This window comes from Aspergillus luchuensis, chromosome 3 (genome assembly GCF_016861625.1).
Source record: "Aspergillus luchuensis IFO 4308 DNA, chromosome 3, nearly complete sequence".
In the NCBI taxonomy this organism is placed as follows: domain Eukaryota; kingdom Fungi; phylum Ascomycota; class Eurotiomycetes; order Eurotiales; family Aspergillaceae; genus Aspergillus; species Aspergillus luchuensis.
The window spans coordinates 3351321-3371464 of NC_054851.1; the positions used below are offsets into that span (position 1 = coordinate 3351321).

A 20144-nucleotide genomic window follows, 5' to 3' on the forward strand; every position below is an offset into this window, starting at 1 on the left:
GTCAAGGTGGGGTCGTAGTTCGGCGCTCCGAAGGCGAGGAACCAAGGAAAGGCGAGAAAAGGACAGGCTGATCGCGCAGTGTTGCTGGGCTGCAAGCGTGTCCAGTTGAGTCTGGAAAAGGCTCCGCCGTGAAGATTCTGCGTTGGTCCCGCACCTGCGTGGTGGGGGCATTACCCCTCCATGTCCAATGAATTCAAGTCAAAGCCAAGGGTTGAAGCCCGCCCGCTTAGTCGCCTTCTCGCTTGACCCCTCCATATAAGTATTTCCCCTCCTCCCCCTCCCACAAATTTTTCCTTTCCCTTTCCTCCCTCGTCCGCTTCAGTACGTATATCTTCCCCTCCCATCTCTCTCTTCCTTCCTGTTCCTTCTCTCTTTCTTCATTCATCCCTCTCTCTAACTGACTTTGTTGCTCAGCACCTCTACGCGTTCTGGCCGTAGTATCTGAGCAATTTTTTCTACAGACTTTTTCTTAATTCCAAAAAAGAACTTCGAGTTCATTCACAACCGTCATCATGGGGTAGGTTCAGACAACAATCCATCATCTGAGGGAGAAAGGACATCGGCTAACGGCTATCTTTCTCAACAGTAAGGAGGACAAGACTCACATCAACATCGTCGTTATCGGCCACGTCGATTCCGGCAAGTCCACCACCACTGGTCACCTGATCTACAAGTGCGGTGGTATCGACCAGCGTACCATCGAGAAGTTCGAGAAGGTAAGGAGGATCATACATCCGACAGAATTATATCAAGACACGGTACTAACTACATCCTACAGGAAGCCGCCGAGCTCGGTAAGGGTTCCTTCAAGTACGCTTGGGTTCTTGACAAGCTCAAGTCCGAGCGTGAGCGTGGTATCACCATCGACATTGCCCTCTGGAAGTTCCAGACTGGCAAGTATGAGGTCACCGTCATTGGTATGTACTCACAGAGTTCTCTTTTCATCAAAGCAATATACTAACGTCCATCATAGACGCCCCCGGTCACCGTGACTTCATCAAGAACATGATCACTGGTACCTCCCAGGCTGACTGCGCTATCCTCATCATTGCCTCCGGTACTGGTGAGTTCGAGGCTGGTATCTCCAAGGATGGCCAGACTCGTGAGCACGCTCTGCTTGCTTTCACCCTCGGTGTCCGCCAGCTCATCGTTGCCCTCAACAAGATGGACACCTGCAAGTGGTCCGAGGACCGTTACAACGAAATCGTTAAGGAGACCTCCAACTTCATCAAGAAGGTCGGATACAACCCCAAGGGTGTTCCTTTCGTCCCCATCTCCGGTTTCAACGGTGACAACATGCTCGAGCCCTCCCCCAACTGCCCCTGGTACAAGGGTTGGGAGAAGGAGACCAAGGCCGGCAAGGTCACCGGTAAGACCCTCCTTGAGGCCATCGACGCCATCGAGCCCCCCGTCCGTCCCTCCAACAAGCCCCTCCGTCTTCCCCTCCAGGATGTCTACAAGATCTCCGGTATTGGAACTGTTCCCGTCGGTCGTGTCGAGACCGGTATCATTGCCCCTGGTATGGTCGTGACCTTCGCTCCCGCCAACGTCACCACTGAAGTCAAGTCCGTTGAGATGCACCACCAGCAGCTCAAGGAAGGTGTCCCCGGTGACAACGTTGGTTTCAACGTCAAGAACGTTTCCGTCAAGGAGGTTCGCCGTGGTAACGTTGCCGGTGACTCCAAGAACGACCCCCCTCTTGGCTGTGAGAGCTTCACCGCCCAGGTCATCGTCCTCAACCACCCCGGTCAGGTCGGTGCTGGTTACGCTCCCGTCCTGGACTGCCACACTGCTCACATTGCTTGCAAGTTCGCTGAGCTCCTTGAGAAGATTGACCGCCGTACCGGAAAGTCTGTTGAATCTTCCCCCAAGTTCATCAAGTCCGGTGACGCTGCCATCGTCAAGATGATTCCCTCCAAGCCCATGTGTGTTGAGGCTTTCACTGACTACCCCCCTCTTGGTCGTTTCGCCGTCCGCGACATGAGACAAACTGTTGCTGTCGGAGTCATCAAGGCTGTTGAGAAGAAGGAGGGTGGTGCCGGTAAGGTCACCAAGGCCGCCCAGAAGGCCGGTAAGAAATAAGCTGGTGCAGGGTGAAAATGGCATGATGAACCTTTGATGATCAAACAAAACAATGGAATTACGGAATTAGACTTTAAGTTTATGTAGTTGATCCTACAAAACTTGAATTACGACTCGTTTCGTTCATTTAGCTCGCATCGTAGGCATTTTGTAGCGTTTTCCGTTTTCGGCGACATGAAGCTGAAGTAGTCGTTCTAACTATATCAAAATCTTAGTAAGCCGTCAGCGGTGGCTGACTAATCATATTGCCAACCAATCGCAGTGCTCCTGCTTAGACGTCCCCCCGCATCGGAGAACTTCGACAAACAAAGACATATCGACTTCGTTGGTTACAGTAGATAACGATACATGTTTGAGATGTCCTCTGCGACTTGAGCTCACGTCAAGCCTTTGTTGGTTCTATTGTTGCATCCCGCTCTATTTGATTCGTGTTTGTGTTGTAACTATCAAGTTACAACCTTATCATGCCGCAACTACCCTATGAAGTCCACACAACAGTCATCATCTGAACCGCTCAAGTCACCGTCTCCGACATGCCATCCATGTATGTAGCTCAGAATAACCATTCCAGCTTTATTCAGTCTTCATAATAATCGTCTCTATCATCTCAACAAACTTGGAGCATATTAACTATTACTATTGTCGTTTACTTTGGAAGCAACAATCCACCACTACGATGGTAACAAGTTCCGTAACTCAGATAACCTAGCCGGGATAGATTGTAAGCTAAGCAACTGCTCTTAAGTTAATTGTTGTCTTGACCAATGGGTGTGGCCGGTATAGTATGTAGTCTCTGCCTGTACTTAAGTCACGTACTCTTCTTACTTGCGCTGTTAGTTTGTCTATTGAAATTGATCGGTCCATTATTCTGTCGCTCCTAGGCACTTACGGTGGATTTTAATGGGCGCTTCTATGCGTACATTAAGCTTGAAATACTAATAGTAGCATTTAGCATTCTGGTGGTAGACATAAAATTACCATGATCATGATGGGAGGTAGTAAGTAGATGGGACTCTAGATAATCTCCTTATGTAGGTTTCGCCGAGTCATAGATTTTCTTTCTATATTCTCTTAACTAGTAGTGTTTGACGAGTGTCACATTGCCGGCTTTCTGGATGGACAATATTCCTTGCACATGCCATTACACCAACTGGCGAGTATACTACCCGCAATCAAACTCCAAAAGTATAACGGAAGAACGGCTTCAACTTACTAAACCTCAGGAGTGCATTGATAATTTAGGATACCGAAATGAATCACTTCAGCCCCGAATCTCTCGATTTTTCTTTTCTTGTTGCTGAATCCCGATCCCCACACACTTTCGAAGGTCATCGAGCATCGAAGGCGGAGGTGGAAGTGGTGGTGTAACAATATCCTCCCATCGTAGTGTGATACACTGCTGAGCATTGTTTTCTGGTACTGGATATAGCATCTTAATCCATGTCAGCACTGAAGATCAAAATCCCACGCATCTCTTTCAAAGCCGTCATGGAATAAATAGCCTCCAACTAGCTGACCTTCTATCTCACAGAAACAGGGAAAGTGGAACCTTAAGCTTTAGTGCTAATGCGAGGACTTGGTTGTTGTATTTCATCAACGTCTCTTAGTTGGTAGCTTGAAATATGACCTGTTGAATTAATGTTCAATCTACGCAATCGTACAGATCGATGTACAAGCAGCACATGACTTTCAAGTGAACTTTCCCATTCGGGGCAGTTTTTCTTCCTCCCTCAACAAAGCGTCCATGGCAAGATTTGTGTTCTTCTGTGATCAACTCAATAAAACCGTTGCAGCACTAATAAATTGACTTATGTCTAGATTACATATTAGCAGTAAGCTGAATATTCGTTCTTTTCTTTAGTCCTTCACTGAGTCTTGCTGTATGAACGTCTGGAAATCACTGTCGGCTGGTAACATCTGGAAAGACGAACATTACTTGGCGCTAAGTGAGCTCAGTTGGTGCTCTGCAAACGCTGTCATATAATCTAGGCCTTCGAGATGAATGGAAATAACTAATACGTCTCTCACTGGTGGGACTAGATGCAAGAGGCTTCTTGTATTCTTGATTCTGAGACCTCAATGACGATGCTTAATATTCTAGAGAGGTGGTTTTACAAGAAAGTCAACGGGAATCTGAGATGTTTAATTTTATCTTCATGCTATGGTACAAGATACTATTTGGTCTGAAGATATTCCACAGCTGCTGCTTGTCGAACGTCCGATCACAAACCAACTCTTCTCGTTGTTGCCAATTTTTCGAGCTTGGTTAGGACCATTACCAGCCATTCATCTCGTGTTACTCGACCTTGGCAATTATTAAACCCAGCATGGCTTTCTGATCTTGTCCTCTTAGTGCCTCTCTTCTCTGGCTTTTCTAAGCTTTGGCTCTTGCCTTGGATACTCGTTGGTGGTTCATCGACTTGGCTGATGCCCTCCATTCTCAAAAGATCCCCAAAGGCGAGAGTGATTAGGATCATTTCTACAATTTCAGGTATTACTAGCGCTGTTTGCACTACTCTCTCTTTTGACATGATATTCTTTTCCATCTGAGTCAAAATTTGAGTTAAAATCTGTTGTCTCTGTTCCTTATTCTGGGTTCTTATCTGGCAAGAACTCCTCTTCTTTGGCTCTTCGCACCCGCTGTTGAGCAGCTCTGTGATCTTGTATGATTCTCCACTTCTGATTATGCATCATAGTCATTTATCACTTCTAGTGTTTGCTTTGCGTCTCTCCCGCTGGTATCCCCTGCCTTTTCCCCTTGTGGCAATATTCTGCTCAGTGTTTTTGGCCTTGACGAGGTCTGCATCTGAGCTCATCGCCCCCAGGACAAAAAATGAATAGTGTGTCAAACTTGCAAGTCCTTTGAAAAAGGTCTTGGTTTGTTAAAATATACTGAGATGAGTGACGCCTAGTGCAATAATGGTCAGAGTCTGGTGCATCAACAATTGGTGGGCTGGCATGAACCTACACTGACTTGGCAGAGATGGTGTCATATTTGTCCGACGGCCACAGAGCCCCTCTATAACAAGTCCGATTTTTTTTTGGGGATTGCGTATATATAACACGTTCATCTGCCTGGCTTCCAAGCATAAAATATCTTGTTCTGGTAGATGATTTTTGCCGTACACGCCGGTTCTTTGGTGTCATGCTTCGGATTGTTGTGCGTGATTCAAATCGGGCAGGTTTCCTACTTTATTTTCTCCTTAATACCAATCTTATTCTTTCCATTGCTATTCAATGCCAGAGATGAAGGTATTTGGTGATGAATGTGATTCACCCGTGGTTCAGCCTAGGCTCGACGAAAACGGTCGATGGTCACCAAAGAATCGAACTCGATGTAGCCGACGCATTTCTATATAACAAGTAGAACTATACAATTTAAGAGTATAAGATAGATATCAGAATCAATATTCAAATGAACTTTTAGAAGAGACGATAAAAGGACATCATCGCAGAACTGCTAGAGCGGGAGATGGCACGCCGAGAGGGGAGAGGAAGTGGAAGAAGGAGAAGAGGGAGAGACGAGCGGATTTTTTTACCCGAAAACATCTCTATTCTGGGTTCCCCGTCACTCGAAAGATGCCGAGTGGGAGGGAAACAGTGCAGACATCATCATTGGAAGCGCAAACGGCGCTTGAATTACGTTCAATTGGCTGGAAATGAGGGCTGTCCTACACAGTGACGTACGCGACTGTCACTCCCACTACGCAGATATCCTTCACCCATCCTAGCTTGCGAATCATCATCATGGCTAGGTGGGTGCTTAACTGAATGTTGTACAATGTCCCCTCCATCCCATCTTGGCAACGCAGAGTCCTCCGGGATGATGCAGCTGTTTCTTCCGAATTATCCACCGTTAAGGGTGGGGGTTCCCATGAGTGGAAACTATCTGACGACCTTATTTGTAGCTTGTTACATCGCGGCAATCGTTGTGAGTGACCCAAGGAATGGAATGATTAACAGGGATCAGCGTTCAAGAATTAATCAGATTGACGAAGGGTCAGGATGAAGATTAACATAGCAGATAAGCGGGAATGGTATGCAAAAGTTTTATACATTGGCTTAAATTAAGATCGAGCTGTTGCCAAGAGTATAGTACTGCCATCCATTGATCCTCTTACATGCAGTCGTATATACACAACCCAACCAAGTCGCTCCCCTAGCGATCAAACCACTCAGCATCCACTCAAGCCATGTACACCTCCATCCGCCGTATATTTACATGACCCCGTTCCAGCTGTAGTGGCATTCTTCCCTGGATACAGCACCACGTTGTCGTAGTCGATATTATAGCACGGATGTACCTCTGAGCACGAGACCGTCGAGACCACTGACTTATCAGTATCCACCCATCCCGTGAAATTGACAAACGCAACATTTGAGATCGACATCTTGCTTGTACCCGCGTAGGAACCGTTGTCTCCACTGTCCTGGCTGATGGAAGGGCCAGCGCTCGCTCCCTGTACATTGAAGTTTGAAAAGAGGACGTTACGAATGCTGCCCCAGCCATCGCCACGAGGCACACCAGCGCTTTCGTAGGAACTTTGGGGGACGAGGGCTCCGACCCAGGTTTTGAGGTAGGCGCTGTTGTGCATGTCTTCGTTGTATCGGATGATCTGATCACCGTTAGTACTACTGATGATGGTGGCCGGGAAAACATCACGTACATTGACCTTGTCCACACGAATGTTAGCTACGCTACTATCTTCCAGGTATTGACCCAAGCTGCCAATCGCAATGCCGTTGCCACCACGGCAGGTGACGTTCTGAATATCGATATTATAGGAGCGAGGCTTGATAGCGATGCAGTCATCTCCACCTTGGTAAACAAAGTTGGTGAGCTGGATGTTGACAGCGTCCATAGTATCTGAATACGAGATACTAGTCAGTCCTAGTACAAGTCACTGATAAGGATGGAAAAACATACCGAAACCATCCGTATTCTGCACCCAATTGTCACCCCACGGGGCATCCACAGCCGTGGCATTGCAGTAGATGTTGTTGAAGCGCATATTAGTCCCGTTCATGATGTTGATACTCCATAAAGGCGGATCCTTAACGTAGAAGCTGTCAACAACCACTTCAGACACGTTCCAGAAGACAAAGGGCATCGGACGCCCCGGCTGTGTGTCGCCCTTCTCAGCTGTGTACCAAGTATTTCCATTGCCGTCGATGCCGCCGGTGCCATAGCCATTGATGGTGATGTTGTCGCCGCTAATAATGAAGCCCGCATGGTGGTTTTGGAACGCAATTGGGTAGGAGTTGTTACGCCAGTAGGTGAGATTGTCGGAAAACTGGACCGAATCAGTGTTTCACAGGTCACGAGATGGATGGTGAGGGAGTCTTACTGTCCACTTTCCCCGCCATTCAATTGCCACATCCTTCAATGTTGGATGCAGTCTTGTCGCAATCCAGTAGGATTGGTCTTCGGGGAAAATGATGGTACCTCCATTGCCACACTCTTCGAACGCCGCCATAATATTGGGGACGTCGTCTTGATGGCCCCCGTTTGCTCGCACGGTGCAGACATTGTGGTTGTTTTCCACATTTCCTGCGTGGCCAACGGAGGCCAGCCCCAGGAGCAAGAGCGAAACCGAAGCTGCTAGTTGCATTATGAACGCGGGTGATGCGCGCTGTAAGTGTCTGGGAGCATTGGTTCCTTTATTGAATGCTGACTGGGGCTTCCATTAGAGGTGATGGACGATCAGACCAGACTTCGGTGCTACTTCTACCGAACTACAAATCCCACTAATATCCTCAATTTCCCTGTGCGGAGAAAACCCGGGGAGAACTCCATGCATTGGCATTGGAATGACGCCTTTATGCACGATCGACGGGCTCTCTGTAGGAAATTCCACCAATGACGCCGGCATCCTACTAGCCTACTGCTGCACAGCCAACCAACGCCGCCCCCCTGAACGTGTGAGAAAGCTTGCCTGTTCGCTTATATTTGATTGATTCAATCCGCCATTCAGCCGAGACCGACCTGACTAATTTACCCCAGACTGCCCCGTTAAGCCAATCGATCCGTCCCGCACGAGCACGCCAGCGATATTAATCCTTCGAAGCTAGCGACCCCTCTTCGCTTTCTGGGCAAAAGCCCGGGGGAACATTATCTCGAGATGAGACGTTTATATGGACCCGTGTGCCTGGTGGAGAATGGATGTTGCTCGGTGTGGTAATTGGTGCTGCAGTCTGCGGAACAGAGAAGACAGCAACCATGCGCTGCCACAGGCTCTTGTCGGGTGTGCTCGCTCTACTTCCTCTCTCAGTTGCTCAAAGCTGTTGGCGCAACACCACTTGCTCTGGTCCGACCGACAGCGCTTTCTCCGGGCCGTGGGAGAAGAATATTTTCGCACCATCTTCGAGAACTCTGAACCCAGAGAAGCTCTTTCTCATTACGCAACCGGATAAGACGGAAGACTATACTCCATTTGCACTTCATGGAAACGGGTCATTGGTGGTCTATGACTTTGGAAAAGAGGTTGGCGGCATTGTTTCTGTAAACTTCAGCTCCACAGGCACTGGTGCACTAGGTGTGGCCTTCACCGAAGCGAAGAACTATATCGGAGAGTGGTCGGACTCGTCAAATGGAGGCTTCAAAGGCCCTGATGGTGCACTCTACGGTAATTTCACCGAAGCCGGAAGCCACTACTATGTGATGCCGGATAAGAGCTTGCGGGGTGGATTCCGCTATCTAACTCTTTTCCTGATCACCAGCGACAACTCCACCATTCACATCGAGGATGTGAGCTTGGAGATCGGCTTTCAGCCTACCTGGTCCAATTTGAAGGCCTACCAGGGGTCCTTCCACTCCAATGACGACTTGCTCAACAAGATCTGGTATACTGGTGCCTACACTCTGCAGACGAACGAGGTGCCGACCGACACGGGGCGTCAGATCCCAGCGATGGCCGAAGGCTGGGCGAACAATTGCACCCTTGGACCTGGTGATACGATCATTGTCGACGGAGCGAAGCGTGACCGTGCGGTATGGCCGGGTGACATGGGGATTGCTGTTCCTTCGGCGTTTGTGAGTTTGGGCGACTTGGACAGTGTCAAGAATGCGCTGCAGGTTATGTACGACACTCAGGTAAGATCACACTATTGCGATTGTGCTATATCTCAGATACTGATGCTATGCAGAACAACTCGACAGGTGCATTCGATGAGTCTGGCCCGCCGCTGAGCCAAAAAGACTCGGACACGTACCACATGTGGACGATGGTCGGGACCTACAACTACATGCTCTATACCAACGACAGCGATTTCCTCGAGCAAAACTGGGAGGGTTATCAGAAGGCGATGGATTATATCTACGGCAAGGTGACTTATCCCAGCGGCTTGCTGAACGTCACGGGCACGCGCGACTGGGCCAGATGGCAGCAGGGATACAACAACTCCGAGGCGCAGATGATGTGAGCAATGCCCTAATAATGCACTCATTACCTTCCTAACAGTCCCAGCTTGTATCACACCCTCAACACAGGCGCAGAGCTCGCCACCTGGGCCGGAGATTCAGGCGACCTGTCCAGCACCTGGACTAGCCGCGCCGAGAAGCTGCGTCAAGCCATCAACGAATACTGCTGGGACGAATCGTACGGCGCATTCAAAGACAACGCCACCGACACCACCCTGCACCCTCAGGACGCAAACAGCATGGCCCTGCTCTTCGGGGTCGTGGATGCGGACCGGGCCGCCAGCATTTCTGAAAGACTAACAGACAACTGGACCCCGATTGGAGCCGTGGCGCCCGAACTGCCAGAGAACATCTCCCCGTTCATCTCCTCGTTCGAGATCCAGGGTCATCTGACCGTGGGACAGCCACAACGAGCACTGGACCTAATCCGCCGCAGCTGGGGATGGTACTACAACAACGCGAACGGCACACAGAGCACGGTCATCGAAGGCTATCTACAGAACGGCACGTTCGGGTACCGCGGTAACCGCGGGTACTACTATGACACGGCATATGTGTCACACTCGCACGGCTGGTCGTCCGGACCGACGTCGGCGCTGACGAACTACATCGTGGGGATCACTGTCACATCTCCACTGGGGGCGACCTGGCGCATTGCCCCGCAGTTTGTCGATCTACAGTCCGCCGAGGGTGGATTCACGACCTCACTCGGAAAGTTCCAGGCTGGATGGTCAAAGACAGACAAGGGATACACGCTCGACTTTACAGTTCCGCACGGGACCCAGGGAAACCTGACGCTGCCGTTCGTCGGCACAGCGAAGCCATCTATCAAAATCGACGGGACGGAGATCACCCGGGGGGTACAGTATGCCAACGCGACGGCGACAGTGACGGTCAGCGGAGGCGGAACGTACAAGGTGGTGGTGCAGTAGCAGTAGCAGTAGCAGTAACTACATTATCATTACACAGTACTTATACTAGGATATTAAATAGCATAGTAACCTTCAATCCACCTCAATGCCCACCAAATGCTATATACTACCTCAACCGTCCAATCAGGGCAGTTCTAATCACGTGTCAATAATCATCCGATCCGCTCACTTCCACCGCATCCCCATACTCCAGACTTTACATCCATCTCCAACCCAAACCAAGTCAACCAACACAACACACACACACAAACAAACAAGATGCCACCGATACCCCCTTCCCTCCGCGCCGCCCGCGCCCAATGGCGCACCTGCGCCCAACACCTCCACGCCTCCACCAACCTCCCCAAAACTCGCCTCTACAGCACAACCCGCACCCTCCGCTCCAGCACCACCAGCACCACAGCCAGCAACCCCCTCCGCAGCGCCGCCCGCGCGCCCCGCAGCCGCGAACAAGACCTCGCGCGGAGCAAACGCTCGATGTACATCTCAGCGACAGGGATGGTCGTATGCGCGGTCGGAATGTACGGGGTGATCAAAGCGGACGTATTCGGTTTGGAACAAACCACCGCCACCACCACCACCGACGGAGTCGAAATCGAAAACACCACCGACAACGGCAGCACCAAACTCGACGGTCCCAGCACGGGCTTCCCGACAAAGCCCACGCTAACGCACATTCAATCCGCCAGCGGAAACCCCGACCAAGTGGAGACAGGAACGAGCTCGATCCCGCATTTCCCGGCGGTGATTCATCTGCCGAAGTGGTTGGAGAGTGAGGATAATATTCCTGCGTCTGCGACGGATTTGGCTCCTGCTTCGCAGGGTGAGGAGGAGGAATACCATCTCCTAGGACTGGGTATTCGGACGGTTTCGTTCCTCAATTTCCAGGTGTACGTTGTGGGATTGTATGTTGCGAAGGAGGACTTGGCGGAGCTGCAATCACGATTGGTGCGCACGGCGGTGCATCCTCCCGGGGAGGGGACGGAGTCGGTGATTGATAATGAGGTGGGGGCTACGGCTGCGACGTCGTTGGTGTCGATGGAGAGGGAGAAGTTGAGGGAGTTGTTGTTGGATGCGGAGAAGGGGGAGCAGGCGTGGGATATGTTGTTGAAGAAGGATGGGTTGAGGACGGCGTTTCGGGTCGTGCCGACGCGGAATACGGATTTCTTGCATTTGAGGGATGGGTGGGTGAGGGGGATTACGGGTAGGGCCCAGAGGTATAATAAGGTTGAGGGTGGTGGTAAGGGGGAGTTTGAGGGCGAGGAGTTTGGTCAGGCTATGGGGGAGTTTAAGGGCCTTTTTGGAGGTGGACAGAGGAAGAGTGTGCCCAAGGGACAGGTGTTGGTGTTGGCGAGGGGCAAGAAGGGGCAGTTGGATGTGTTGGTTCAGGGTGGTGGTGATGGGAAGGATGCGCTGCCGGATAGGTATTTGGGTAGGGTCAAGGATGAGAGGGTTAGTCGGTTGGTGTGGTTGAATTATTTGGCGGGGAAGAATGTCTCGAGTGAGGGGGCCAGACGCAGTGTGGTGGATGGGATTATGGGCGTTGTGGAGAGGCCGGTTGGGACTGTATAATCCCCCCCTCTCTCTTTGTCTGTCTCTTCTCTATACTCCTTTCCTATTTCTGGTGTTTGAGTATGTAGTGTATGTATGTATTATATATGATCTGATCTGATCTGATCAATCAATTATCTATCATTACTCCCCCTATCACTGCTTCGCAGACAAAAAATCATAGATGGGATGGAAAATCTACAAAGCACCAGCAGCCTCCAACAACCCCTTCAGCTCCGCACCCTTCTTGCTCTGCAAGTCCGAGTTTCCACCAATGTGCTTCTGGCTAATGAAGATGTTGGGGACGGTGCGCTGGTTGGAGATTTCCTGGAGGGCGTCCTGGAGGTCGGCTCCGTCGGCTAGAACCCATATTATATTATATTAGCATGGCCCTTAATACCATACACACATCACACCTAGATAGAAGAAAGGGGGGGTGTCTTACGCAGCTGATCCAACTCAAGAGCAGTGTACTTCGCGCCGAGCTCATTCAGCAAGTTCTTGCTTGCTTGGCAGTAGGGGCAGTAGGATTTGGAGAAGACGACTGCACCATTCCCAATGGGATTAAGATTAGCAAATTGGTTTCTCCACTATGTATGACACAATATGATATATCAATGCTGGGAATGGGGGGTAACCTACCAACGCCATTCTCATTAATCAAGGTCTGGGCCTTAGTCTTAGCAGCGGCGGACATGGTGGGAGAAGGAGCGGCAAAAGAGCCGAAGAGACGAGTGAAGATGGAGGAAATGGTGGCGGTATTGACTGGTAGTCTAATCTAAAAAGAAGAGAAGAGAGGAGGAGGAGGGAGGGGGAAGTGGGGTTATTTATAAGATTGGGTGGAATGGGTTTAATCAAGGTTTCAGCGGGATGATGGAATCGATCAGATAGGATGGAATAAATTAATGAATGAATGGATGAATGATGGAATGAGGAGAGCGGATGGTCGGATTACGCAAGGTGCGCTAGGGTGATTATGTAATGAGGGGTGCTGGGGGGTGGCTTATTAATGACGGGTTATATGGGGGGTTCTAGAACGGTCACTTTAACTATGTATATGTTGTTGTATACGATTGCAATAAATATTGAATATAATTGTGAACTTTGTCTATAACGATATGCACAAAGAAAATCAATGCATGTTCAAGGAAAGACGCGTGATGTCGTAATGACCGCTCAATGCAAGTGCACAAACACTGGAATCAACAGATAGGGAATCAAATGAGAGTAAAATGTCTCCAAGGAACGACAAGAAGTAAAAGGTGGATAGCTATTAAAATCCTAGTCAGATCAAACACCACCCAGCTCGCTGAAAAAAACAAATCCACAATGCAGGAAATAGGTATCTTAAATGACGGACATATGCCACTCAAAACGAATGCGTCCTCCCCCTACATCACGATGCAGCATCCGCAGCCCTTCTCCTTCGGCGGCGGTTCCTGCGCAGTCACCACTGGCGGGCTCCATTTTGGCTGCAGCGCCGCCTGTGGTGGTTCATGTACCCGCGGCATCGTGCTGTAGCCCGTGCCTGAGTTCGGCCGTCCCGACTCCTTGGACGGTGTCTCCAAGTTCGGGGTCTTCTGCTCTTGCACTTCTTCTTTCTCCACCTTTTCGTTCTGTTCGATCGGCTCCGGCTCCGGCTCCTCTTCCTTGGGTGCCGGCTTCTCAGAGGGCTTTGGCCCGTCCGGCCCGATGGCTAGCGGAGCAAACTCCCGATCATACGTGGTAGGCGTCTTGCCTTCCTTCTCCCACTGCTCCTGCTGCATGCGTCGTGCATGTGTGGGAAGAATCTGCTGGTCAGGCGGAAGACGTGGATCGGGCTTGTACATCGTCGCCAACCACGGAGGGTCGCCTTCCGGCCGGTTAATGGGACGATTTTCAGCGGCTTTAGTGGCCCGCAACGTGCTCGACGGTGCCCGGCTTCTCGGGGTCGCCTTTCGTGTAGTCGACGGAGGAGCCGACGTCTTGCGATTGGTAGCACCGCCCTTGGTGGTCTTCCTACCGGCCGCATTTTGTAGAGTGTTCCCGCGACTGCCAGGCCGACTTCCTGCCGGAGTAATGTTCTGGGCAGAGTCCACCGACATCGGCTCACTAGCCCGACGGGGCATCCCGAAGGACAAAGCATCGTCATCCCCGTGGGTATTCGCGCGGCTGCGCTGCTTGGAGAATTCCCGTCCGCCGTTCTCGGGATTGGGAGAGACCGGTACTGGGATACCCGAGGGAATGGGTATCCGCGAAGAGCTTTTGCGAAGTCCGGGGTTGCGATAGAAGCCGGCCGCTCCATTGGCCATGCCGTCTTCCTGTCGACGAGAATCCCACCTTCCACGCTCTTCACCTTCTTCTGGGAAGGTTGGAGACCCGCTATGTTCCCGGAACTGGGAATCGCCGTGCAAACTGGGCCAGGGTTCCAGTTGCTCGGTCGGTGGGGAGCTGGCAGGTGTTCCATACGAGTCGTAGTTCTTTGTGCGCGTCTTGTTGCCCTCACCCGCCCGACGTTGTAGCAGAATGGCGGCCTGCTGCAGCTCCTCACTCTCAATCTTGGCCAGCTTGTCGCGATGGATCCAATTGTCCTGGTCGATCTCGTCCGTATACATGCCCATTCCCTCGTGCCACTCGCCGTGCCTCACCGACCCCTTTCGATAAAGAGAATCCGTCGAGTCTTTGACGTTGCCGGCGCTACGACTGGCTACATCGTGTCCGTAGATTGAGCGTGAGCTGCCTGCTTCACTTCCGCGTCGGCTGTGGCTAGCTTGTGGGCGGCCCCGGGAGGTCAAGTGCTCGTGAGCATAGGCGTGACGCGATAGCGAGGAGCTGCGAGAGCCCTTGGAATTACGCTCCCTGGACCTGGCGTGTGAATCGTGGGAGGACCGTGATTTGGAGCGATGCTTAGTACTCTACCGAAACCCAGGTTAGCATGCCAGTCCGGCTTTTGGCCCGCGAAGGCCCGAACGATCGGCACGAATGCATCAGAGCACCGCAGAAAGGTATGTCGGGAGTGTAACACACTTACATCCTGTCGAATCGGGACAGCGTACTCCCACTGACTCCCATCTACGCTGGGTGACGTCCAAACATCTGTCGTGTAAGTCGCGGTAGCTGTCCCCGCCATTCCAACAGCAATTATTAAGATTCAGTCAAGTCCAGGCCAGCTGGAACCCGTGGTGCGGCGAAGGTGCGTGCAGGATGATTAAAGAGAGTCTGATGATCACTAGGTGAATAATTTTTTTTGCCCTTCCCGTCTTGTTCCCCGATCAGGCCATCCCAGTAGCGCACAGACCAGAAACAGCAATTGTGCTGGACCGTTTGTCTCGAAGACCCCCTAAGCCGAGACTCCAACAAGTGTATGTACGATGTGAGGGGTAGGTGGTTGGGGAGATGGAGGGCACGAGTCGGTGGGAAAGGGGGGAAGAAGCGGAACACGAGAGATGCTCCGAAAGGAGGAAATCGTAAACAGCCAGGGAAGTGGAGAAGCCGGAGCCTTAAAATTGCAGCGCAATATGTTAATTCCCGGGGGGGTGGAAGAGGAAGTCAGGGACCGGCGGGATGGGTACCGTGGACGTAACTCCGGGCTGGGCACTATTATAGGCCGACGGCGGTTGGCAGACGGCTAGCAGCGTCGGGATCCGAGAATCAGGATCGGTCGGGGGATTGGAAGAAAATGGAATGGTGTCGAGGTAGATGAATTAGGGGGGAAAGTTAAATGGATAGGAAAGAAAATGGATGAGCTTCGATGAGGGGCAGAGAAGAGTAAAGAGTCAAACGACTGGGAGGAGGAGAAGAGGAAGAAAGAGGAGAGGCGGAGAAGGAAGAAGAGGAGGGGAAGGAAAAAGCCCAAGGAAAAGGAGTGGTTGCAAAGAGATGTGGCTGGACCCGTGGCGCCAAAACTGATTCGTTGACACTCCGGGGGAAGCTGATTAAAGAAAACCTCAATAGAGATAGTAAGTAGGTATAAGATGAGGAAGAAAAGAATAGAGGAAGTGCACTGTCCAAGGGTCCCAACCCAGAAGAAGCCGAATGGAAGGGAAGAAGAAGGGCTAAAAGATGAGAGGGGAGGAGAAGAGGAGAAACGGGAGGGAGAGAGAAAGAGAATAATGTCGAGAACCAAGACAGAGAAGCAGAATAGAGAGAGAGACACGGGGGGGGGGGGGAAAAGTCCCAATCTCCTTCAGGATTAGCTTCCCGGTGACTATCAGACAAGCCTAGAACTGGTCTGGCCAATCACTCCGACCATCGCCGACTAGAAAAAGAAAAGAACAATTCCCAGCAATTGCCTCGAGAACTAAACTGTGTTAAACTAAACCCCAAAAGGAGTACATCTCACTGTCGATCCATCGTTTCCCAACTGACTGGCACCGAAAACTGTTCTTTTTCCCTCTCTTCCCCGTCAACGTCCATGTGCAGTCTATCTACAGTATTTCTGTACTTTTTCCCATACCCTGCAGCTGAGCCCTCACATTGATTCCATCTTACTACCTACATACTGTAAATATTTTTTCTCTCATAAATTGAGGGAATTCCGTATATTGAGATCCAAGGTCTGCCTATTGTTTGCCTGTCTGCCTTGAGCACCGAGGAGCTGGATCGATACAAATATGCAATTTCCCCAGTGACGGGTCGATATGACATCGAGAACGCCAACCGAGGCTAAGGGGGAAGGACTTAATTTAAATACTTCAAGTCACATCTTTGAGTTTCTGTTCTCGATTGCGTTGTGATACATCTCTCCCATCTTGCATTTTTAAGCGAGGCCACTAGTTCAGGATCCTCCTGGTAAGTAGGAAGTAGATCTCCCATCACAGTGACACCTTCCACTACTACTGTACTTGTGTACTAGTAGACACCGTTAGTATGATCTACCCAAACCCTGCCAGTTACAGTTCCGCGGGATTGAAAGAAGAAACCATGACTCTATCACTCTCTCTGCATCTTGTTAGAGACAGAAGCAAAACTCAATTGCTTACAAAAAATAAATTATAAATTGAAGTTGCTATCCCCAATTCCAATCTGATAGCCTCACCGTCACAAGTCGGGTAAATTCCCAACTTACTTGTAACAACCTCCTTGCCTTTACCTACCCAAACCATGACCAGACAGTACCAGTATCGCCCATTACCAACAGCAACTTCTAATCACCAGATGGCTTGCTCCGTGGTCTACGCCACGAGCGCTGACAGGCTGAACATCAACGTCAAGGTTTGTTCTGACCAAGGTCACCCTGAACTTTGAGGGTTGTGTCTTAACCAGGATATCCTTGATTGACCTGACCGACCATGAGTGAGTGTTGTGGTTGGCTCGGAGAGTATCTTGCGCTCATGATCTAGTAGTTCACCGCACCCGAATACTACTTAACTCAGTACTTACTTGAACACGTGGTCCACATGTACTTATGTATGTGTGAAATATATGTAAGTAAGCAAGTGGTAGAAACACACTGATTTGTACGGACTATCGCAATCAATATCCTGCAAGGAACCAAACCCCCAACCACCAGCCCATTCATTTCTCGTCCGGACGCCGTCCCATGCAAATCATAGGTAAAACCCGCAGCATTTGTATGTATGTGCAGCATGAACTCAGTTGTGGTAATGGTCTCGATGCACGAGGGGGGTCTATCTGTTCTAGGTAAGTAGCTCCTGGATGGCACCCGACAGACAGACCCAAGCAAAGCGAAGCAAATGAAGGTAGCAAAAGGTTAATGTGTTCTCTATTTCGTTGTATTATTATGATCATCTTTCCATGGAATATCCCCATCTCTCATGTACAGAAGAAAAAGCAAAAGTTGCATAATTTGCCAGCCGCGACGTCTCATGTCCTGCTGACCTGGTCCAGACTGTTGAGCGCGTTCTGAGCTGACTTGACAAGAGCCCGACGCGCATCACGGATCTCCTGCACACCGTCGGGGTTGATGTTGTCCGCATTCAGAAGAACCTGCGCCAGGATCGTCTCCGTCAGCTTCTTATACTCGAACTCGCGCGACTTGGCATCCGCCGGTGTGTTCGTGATGTAGTCCTCGCAGAGAGGAACAAGCTCCCGTTGCAGATACGACGACAGAGCGTTCACTTGGTCGATCGGGTTGTTGAACGACTTCAGATTGGGTGCTGGGGGCGGCATGCCGGTTCCGTTGGACGGGCGCGGAGGTTCTTCGGCGGGAGGTGGGAGGGTATTTGAGCCGTCGGCCTGCTTTCCGCCCTTCCTCTTATTCTTGCTGTTGCGCTTCTTGTTCTTGCCCGACTTCTTGCGACCAGATCCCTCCTGACGGGCGGATTCCGCGTTCCTGTCAGCCTCCGCCTCGGACAATTCACTGGGCGAGCTCTCCCCCGGCTCCACTCCGGAGACGACACATAGCACTTCCGACTGTTGTTTGAGACCCTCCGACCGACACGGCAGCGAGTCGTTGTCCAACAACTTCCCCTTGTAGAGCAGTTTGATCCGCTTCGGATCAGGGGTGCGCGTCGCCTCCGCTGCCCGCTGTCTCAGTTGACCCACGCTGAGGGCGCCGTCGTTGATAGCGTAAGCCGGGAAGTGCAGATCGTACTTTTCCTTGCGGTGTTTCAGAATAAGAGTGTCGGGCTCGGTGTCCTCCGCTCCTGCGTATTGATTGCGATACGTGTTTGCGGGTGGGTTGACGATATCATCTTGTGTGATGTAGCTGTAGTCGTTGTCGGTGACTTGGGGGGTATTGTCGACGTTGGTGTAACCACGGCGCCAGAAGTTGGCGAACGGAGTGCGCCAGGACATGACGAGAATGACAATTGTACAGACGATGAGAGTGTAAGCGACGGGTGTGGTGTATGCGCCGTCGGGGTGGTCCGCTAGTAGTTCGGGCCAAGGCGTAAGCAGGCGCAGGGGAGTCGAGTCTTTGGCTGATGAGAGCGTGGCGATGAGTTGATGGTGGAGAGTGTACAAGGACGGAGGAAGGTTGGTGGTGACGTGGTCTAAGTAGGATGCACACGTCTCGCCCAGCGAGGACAGAGAAATGTGCGAGAGCAGCTGGCTCATGGATTGACGGCCAGGGCACGAGGCAATGAAGGGGGATGACGACAGGGGAAGGGCGTGTTTGAGGTCATGGAAGATGGCCACTTTAGCTCCGGACCAGGCAGATAAGGCGGAGAGGGCTTTTTTTTTGCCGCAGCCGCAAATCCTGCGGTGGAGCAGCTGCCCGCAATCGGAGTTGCGCAGTCAACTTACTTTGGTGGTACTACTTACTAGTTACTTGTTGCTCAAGACAGACAGGCATATATCCTCCAGTACTTACTACTAATGATCTCCTGACAAGACTGCTGTGCCTTTCTCATTGCTTTTTCTCCTTCCTCCTCACACGACAAACAACAACACGAGCCACACCATGTGGTCTTCAAGGCTTACAGGGGAAAAGTATAATCTGCCAAGCCAGTGACTCAAATGTATATTCTCCCCGCCCAGGCATACTCATACTATCTATATTACAATATCACCACTGGAGAAATATACCGCACCAAAGTACTTCAATATAACACCCAACAGACCAAACACAACCAACCTACACACAAGACCCTACATTACCCCCTCTTCTTCATAGGCTACCAGCCCATCTGATCGACCACACGTGGCTATGCACTGCGCACGTCAGATTGGGTCTCATTTTCGCAGAAAAAAAAAAACACCAACCCTTTATTTTATTTTTTTTTCGCTCTTGGAGCCTTATAGGCAGCAAACCCTCAGCTGCTGAGTGGCAAAACAGTTCTAGAGGTAAACAATGAAAGTTACCTACCTACCTACCGATCGACATGATCCAGAACTAAGTCTGGCTATCCATGTCAGAACTAACGCTACAAATACGAGGACAGGACATTGACCCCGCCCGTCTCAACCCATTCAGAATGATAGTTAGATACCTGGCAGCAGAATACAGCAGTTAGATAAAACTTTGGCTCGAGAACAGCGACCGGATAGACATATATCTCAAATAGGGAGTTTGGAGAAGTTAATCCTTAGTGTATATGTACTATGTTGAGTTCCTCATCTGGACTTAGTGTTCTATTTGCTTGAAGGATAACCAAGTGCCAAAGTAATACTATTCCTCTATCCATTTGCCTACTAGAACCTTCATCAGGCTTATCCATCCATCCATCCATCCTGTGTCAGCACGCCCCCTTGTCTAAAGTGATATGCATATGCAT

At 50.7% G+C, this 20144-nt stretch overlaps 6 protein-coding genes across 6 annotated transcripts; 2 read left to right on the forward strand and 4 right to left on the reverse strand.

Moving 5' to 3' along the window:
• Positions 1–512: 512 nt before the first annotated feature.
• On the forward strand, positions 513–2082 carry TEF1 (elongation factor 1-alpha; the record flags this gene model as incomplete). The annotated part of the gene is made up of 4 exons (XM_041687714.1): positions 513–517; positions 587–716; positions 779–917; positions 974–2082. 4 exons carry the CDS (start codon positions 513–515, stop codon positions 2080–2082), a joined length of 1383 nt encoding a protein of 460 aa, XP_041541571.1.
• A 4175-nt stretch (positions 2083–6257) lies between these two features.
• AKAW2_31125A (putative extracellular exo-polygalacturonase) lies at positions 6258–7694 on the reverse strand (the record flags this gene model as incomplete). Its single annotated transcript, XM_041687715.1, has 4 exons — positions 6258–6698; positions 6750–6949; positions 7010–7376; positions 7431–7694. The coding sequence occupies 4 exons, from the start codon at positions 7692–7694 to the stop codon at positions 6258–6260; spliced, it is 1272 nt and encodes a 423-aa protein (XP_041541572.1).
• A 2998-nt stretch (positions 7695–10692) lies between these two features.
• On the forward strand, positions 10693–12006 carry AIM18 (chalcone isomerase domain-containing protein; the record flags this gene model as incomplete). Its single annotated transcript, XM_041687716.1, has 1 exon — positions 10693–12006. One exon carries the CDS (start codon positions 10693–10695, stop codon positions 12004–12006), a length of 1314 nt encoding a protein of 437 aa, XP_041541573.1.
• Positions 12007–12183: 177 nt separating this feature from the next.
• AKAW2_31127A (glutaredoxin) lies at positions 12184–12682 on the reverse strand (the record flags this gene model as incomplete). Its single annotated transcript, XM_041687717.1, has 3 exons — positions 12184–12344; positions 12431–12529; positions 12628–12682. The coding sequence occupies 3 exons, from the start codon at positions 12680–12682 to the stop codon at positions 12184–12186; spliced, it is 315 nt and encodes a 104-aa protein (XP_041541574.1).
• Positions 12683–13376: 694 nt separating this feature from the next.
• On the reverse strand, positions 13377–15094 carry AKAW2_31128A (uncharacterized protein; the record flags this gene model as incomplete). Its single annotated transcript, XM_041687718.1, has 2 exons — positions 13377–14879; positions 14996–15094. 2 exons carry the CDS (start codon positions 15092–15094, stop codon positions 13377–13379), a joined length of 1602 nt encoding a protein of 533 aa, XP_041541575.1.
• A 2696-nt stretch (positions 15095–17790) lies between these two features.
• Positions 17791–18984, reverse strand: AKAW2_31129A (BAG family molecular chaperone regulator; the record flags this gene model as incomplete). The annotated part of the gene is made up of 1 exon (XM_041687719.1): positions 17791–18984. One exon carries the CDS (start codon positions 18982–18984, stop codon positions 17791–17793), a length of 1194 nt encoding a protein of 397 aa, XP_041541576.1.
• Positions 18985–20144: the final 1160 nt, after the last annotated feature.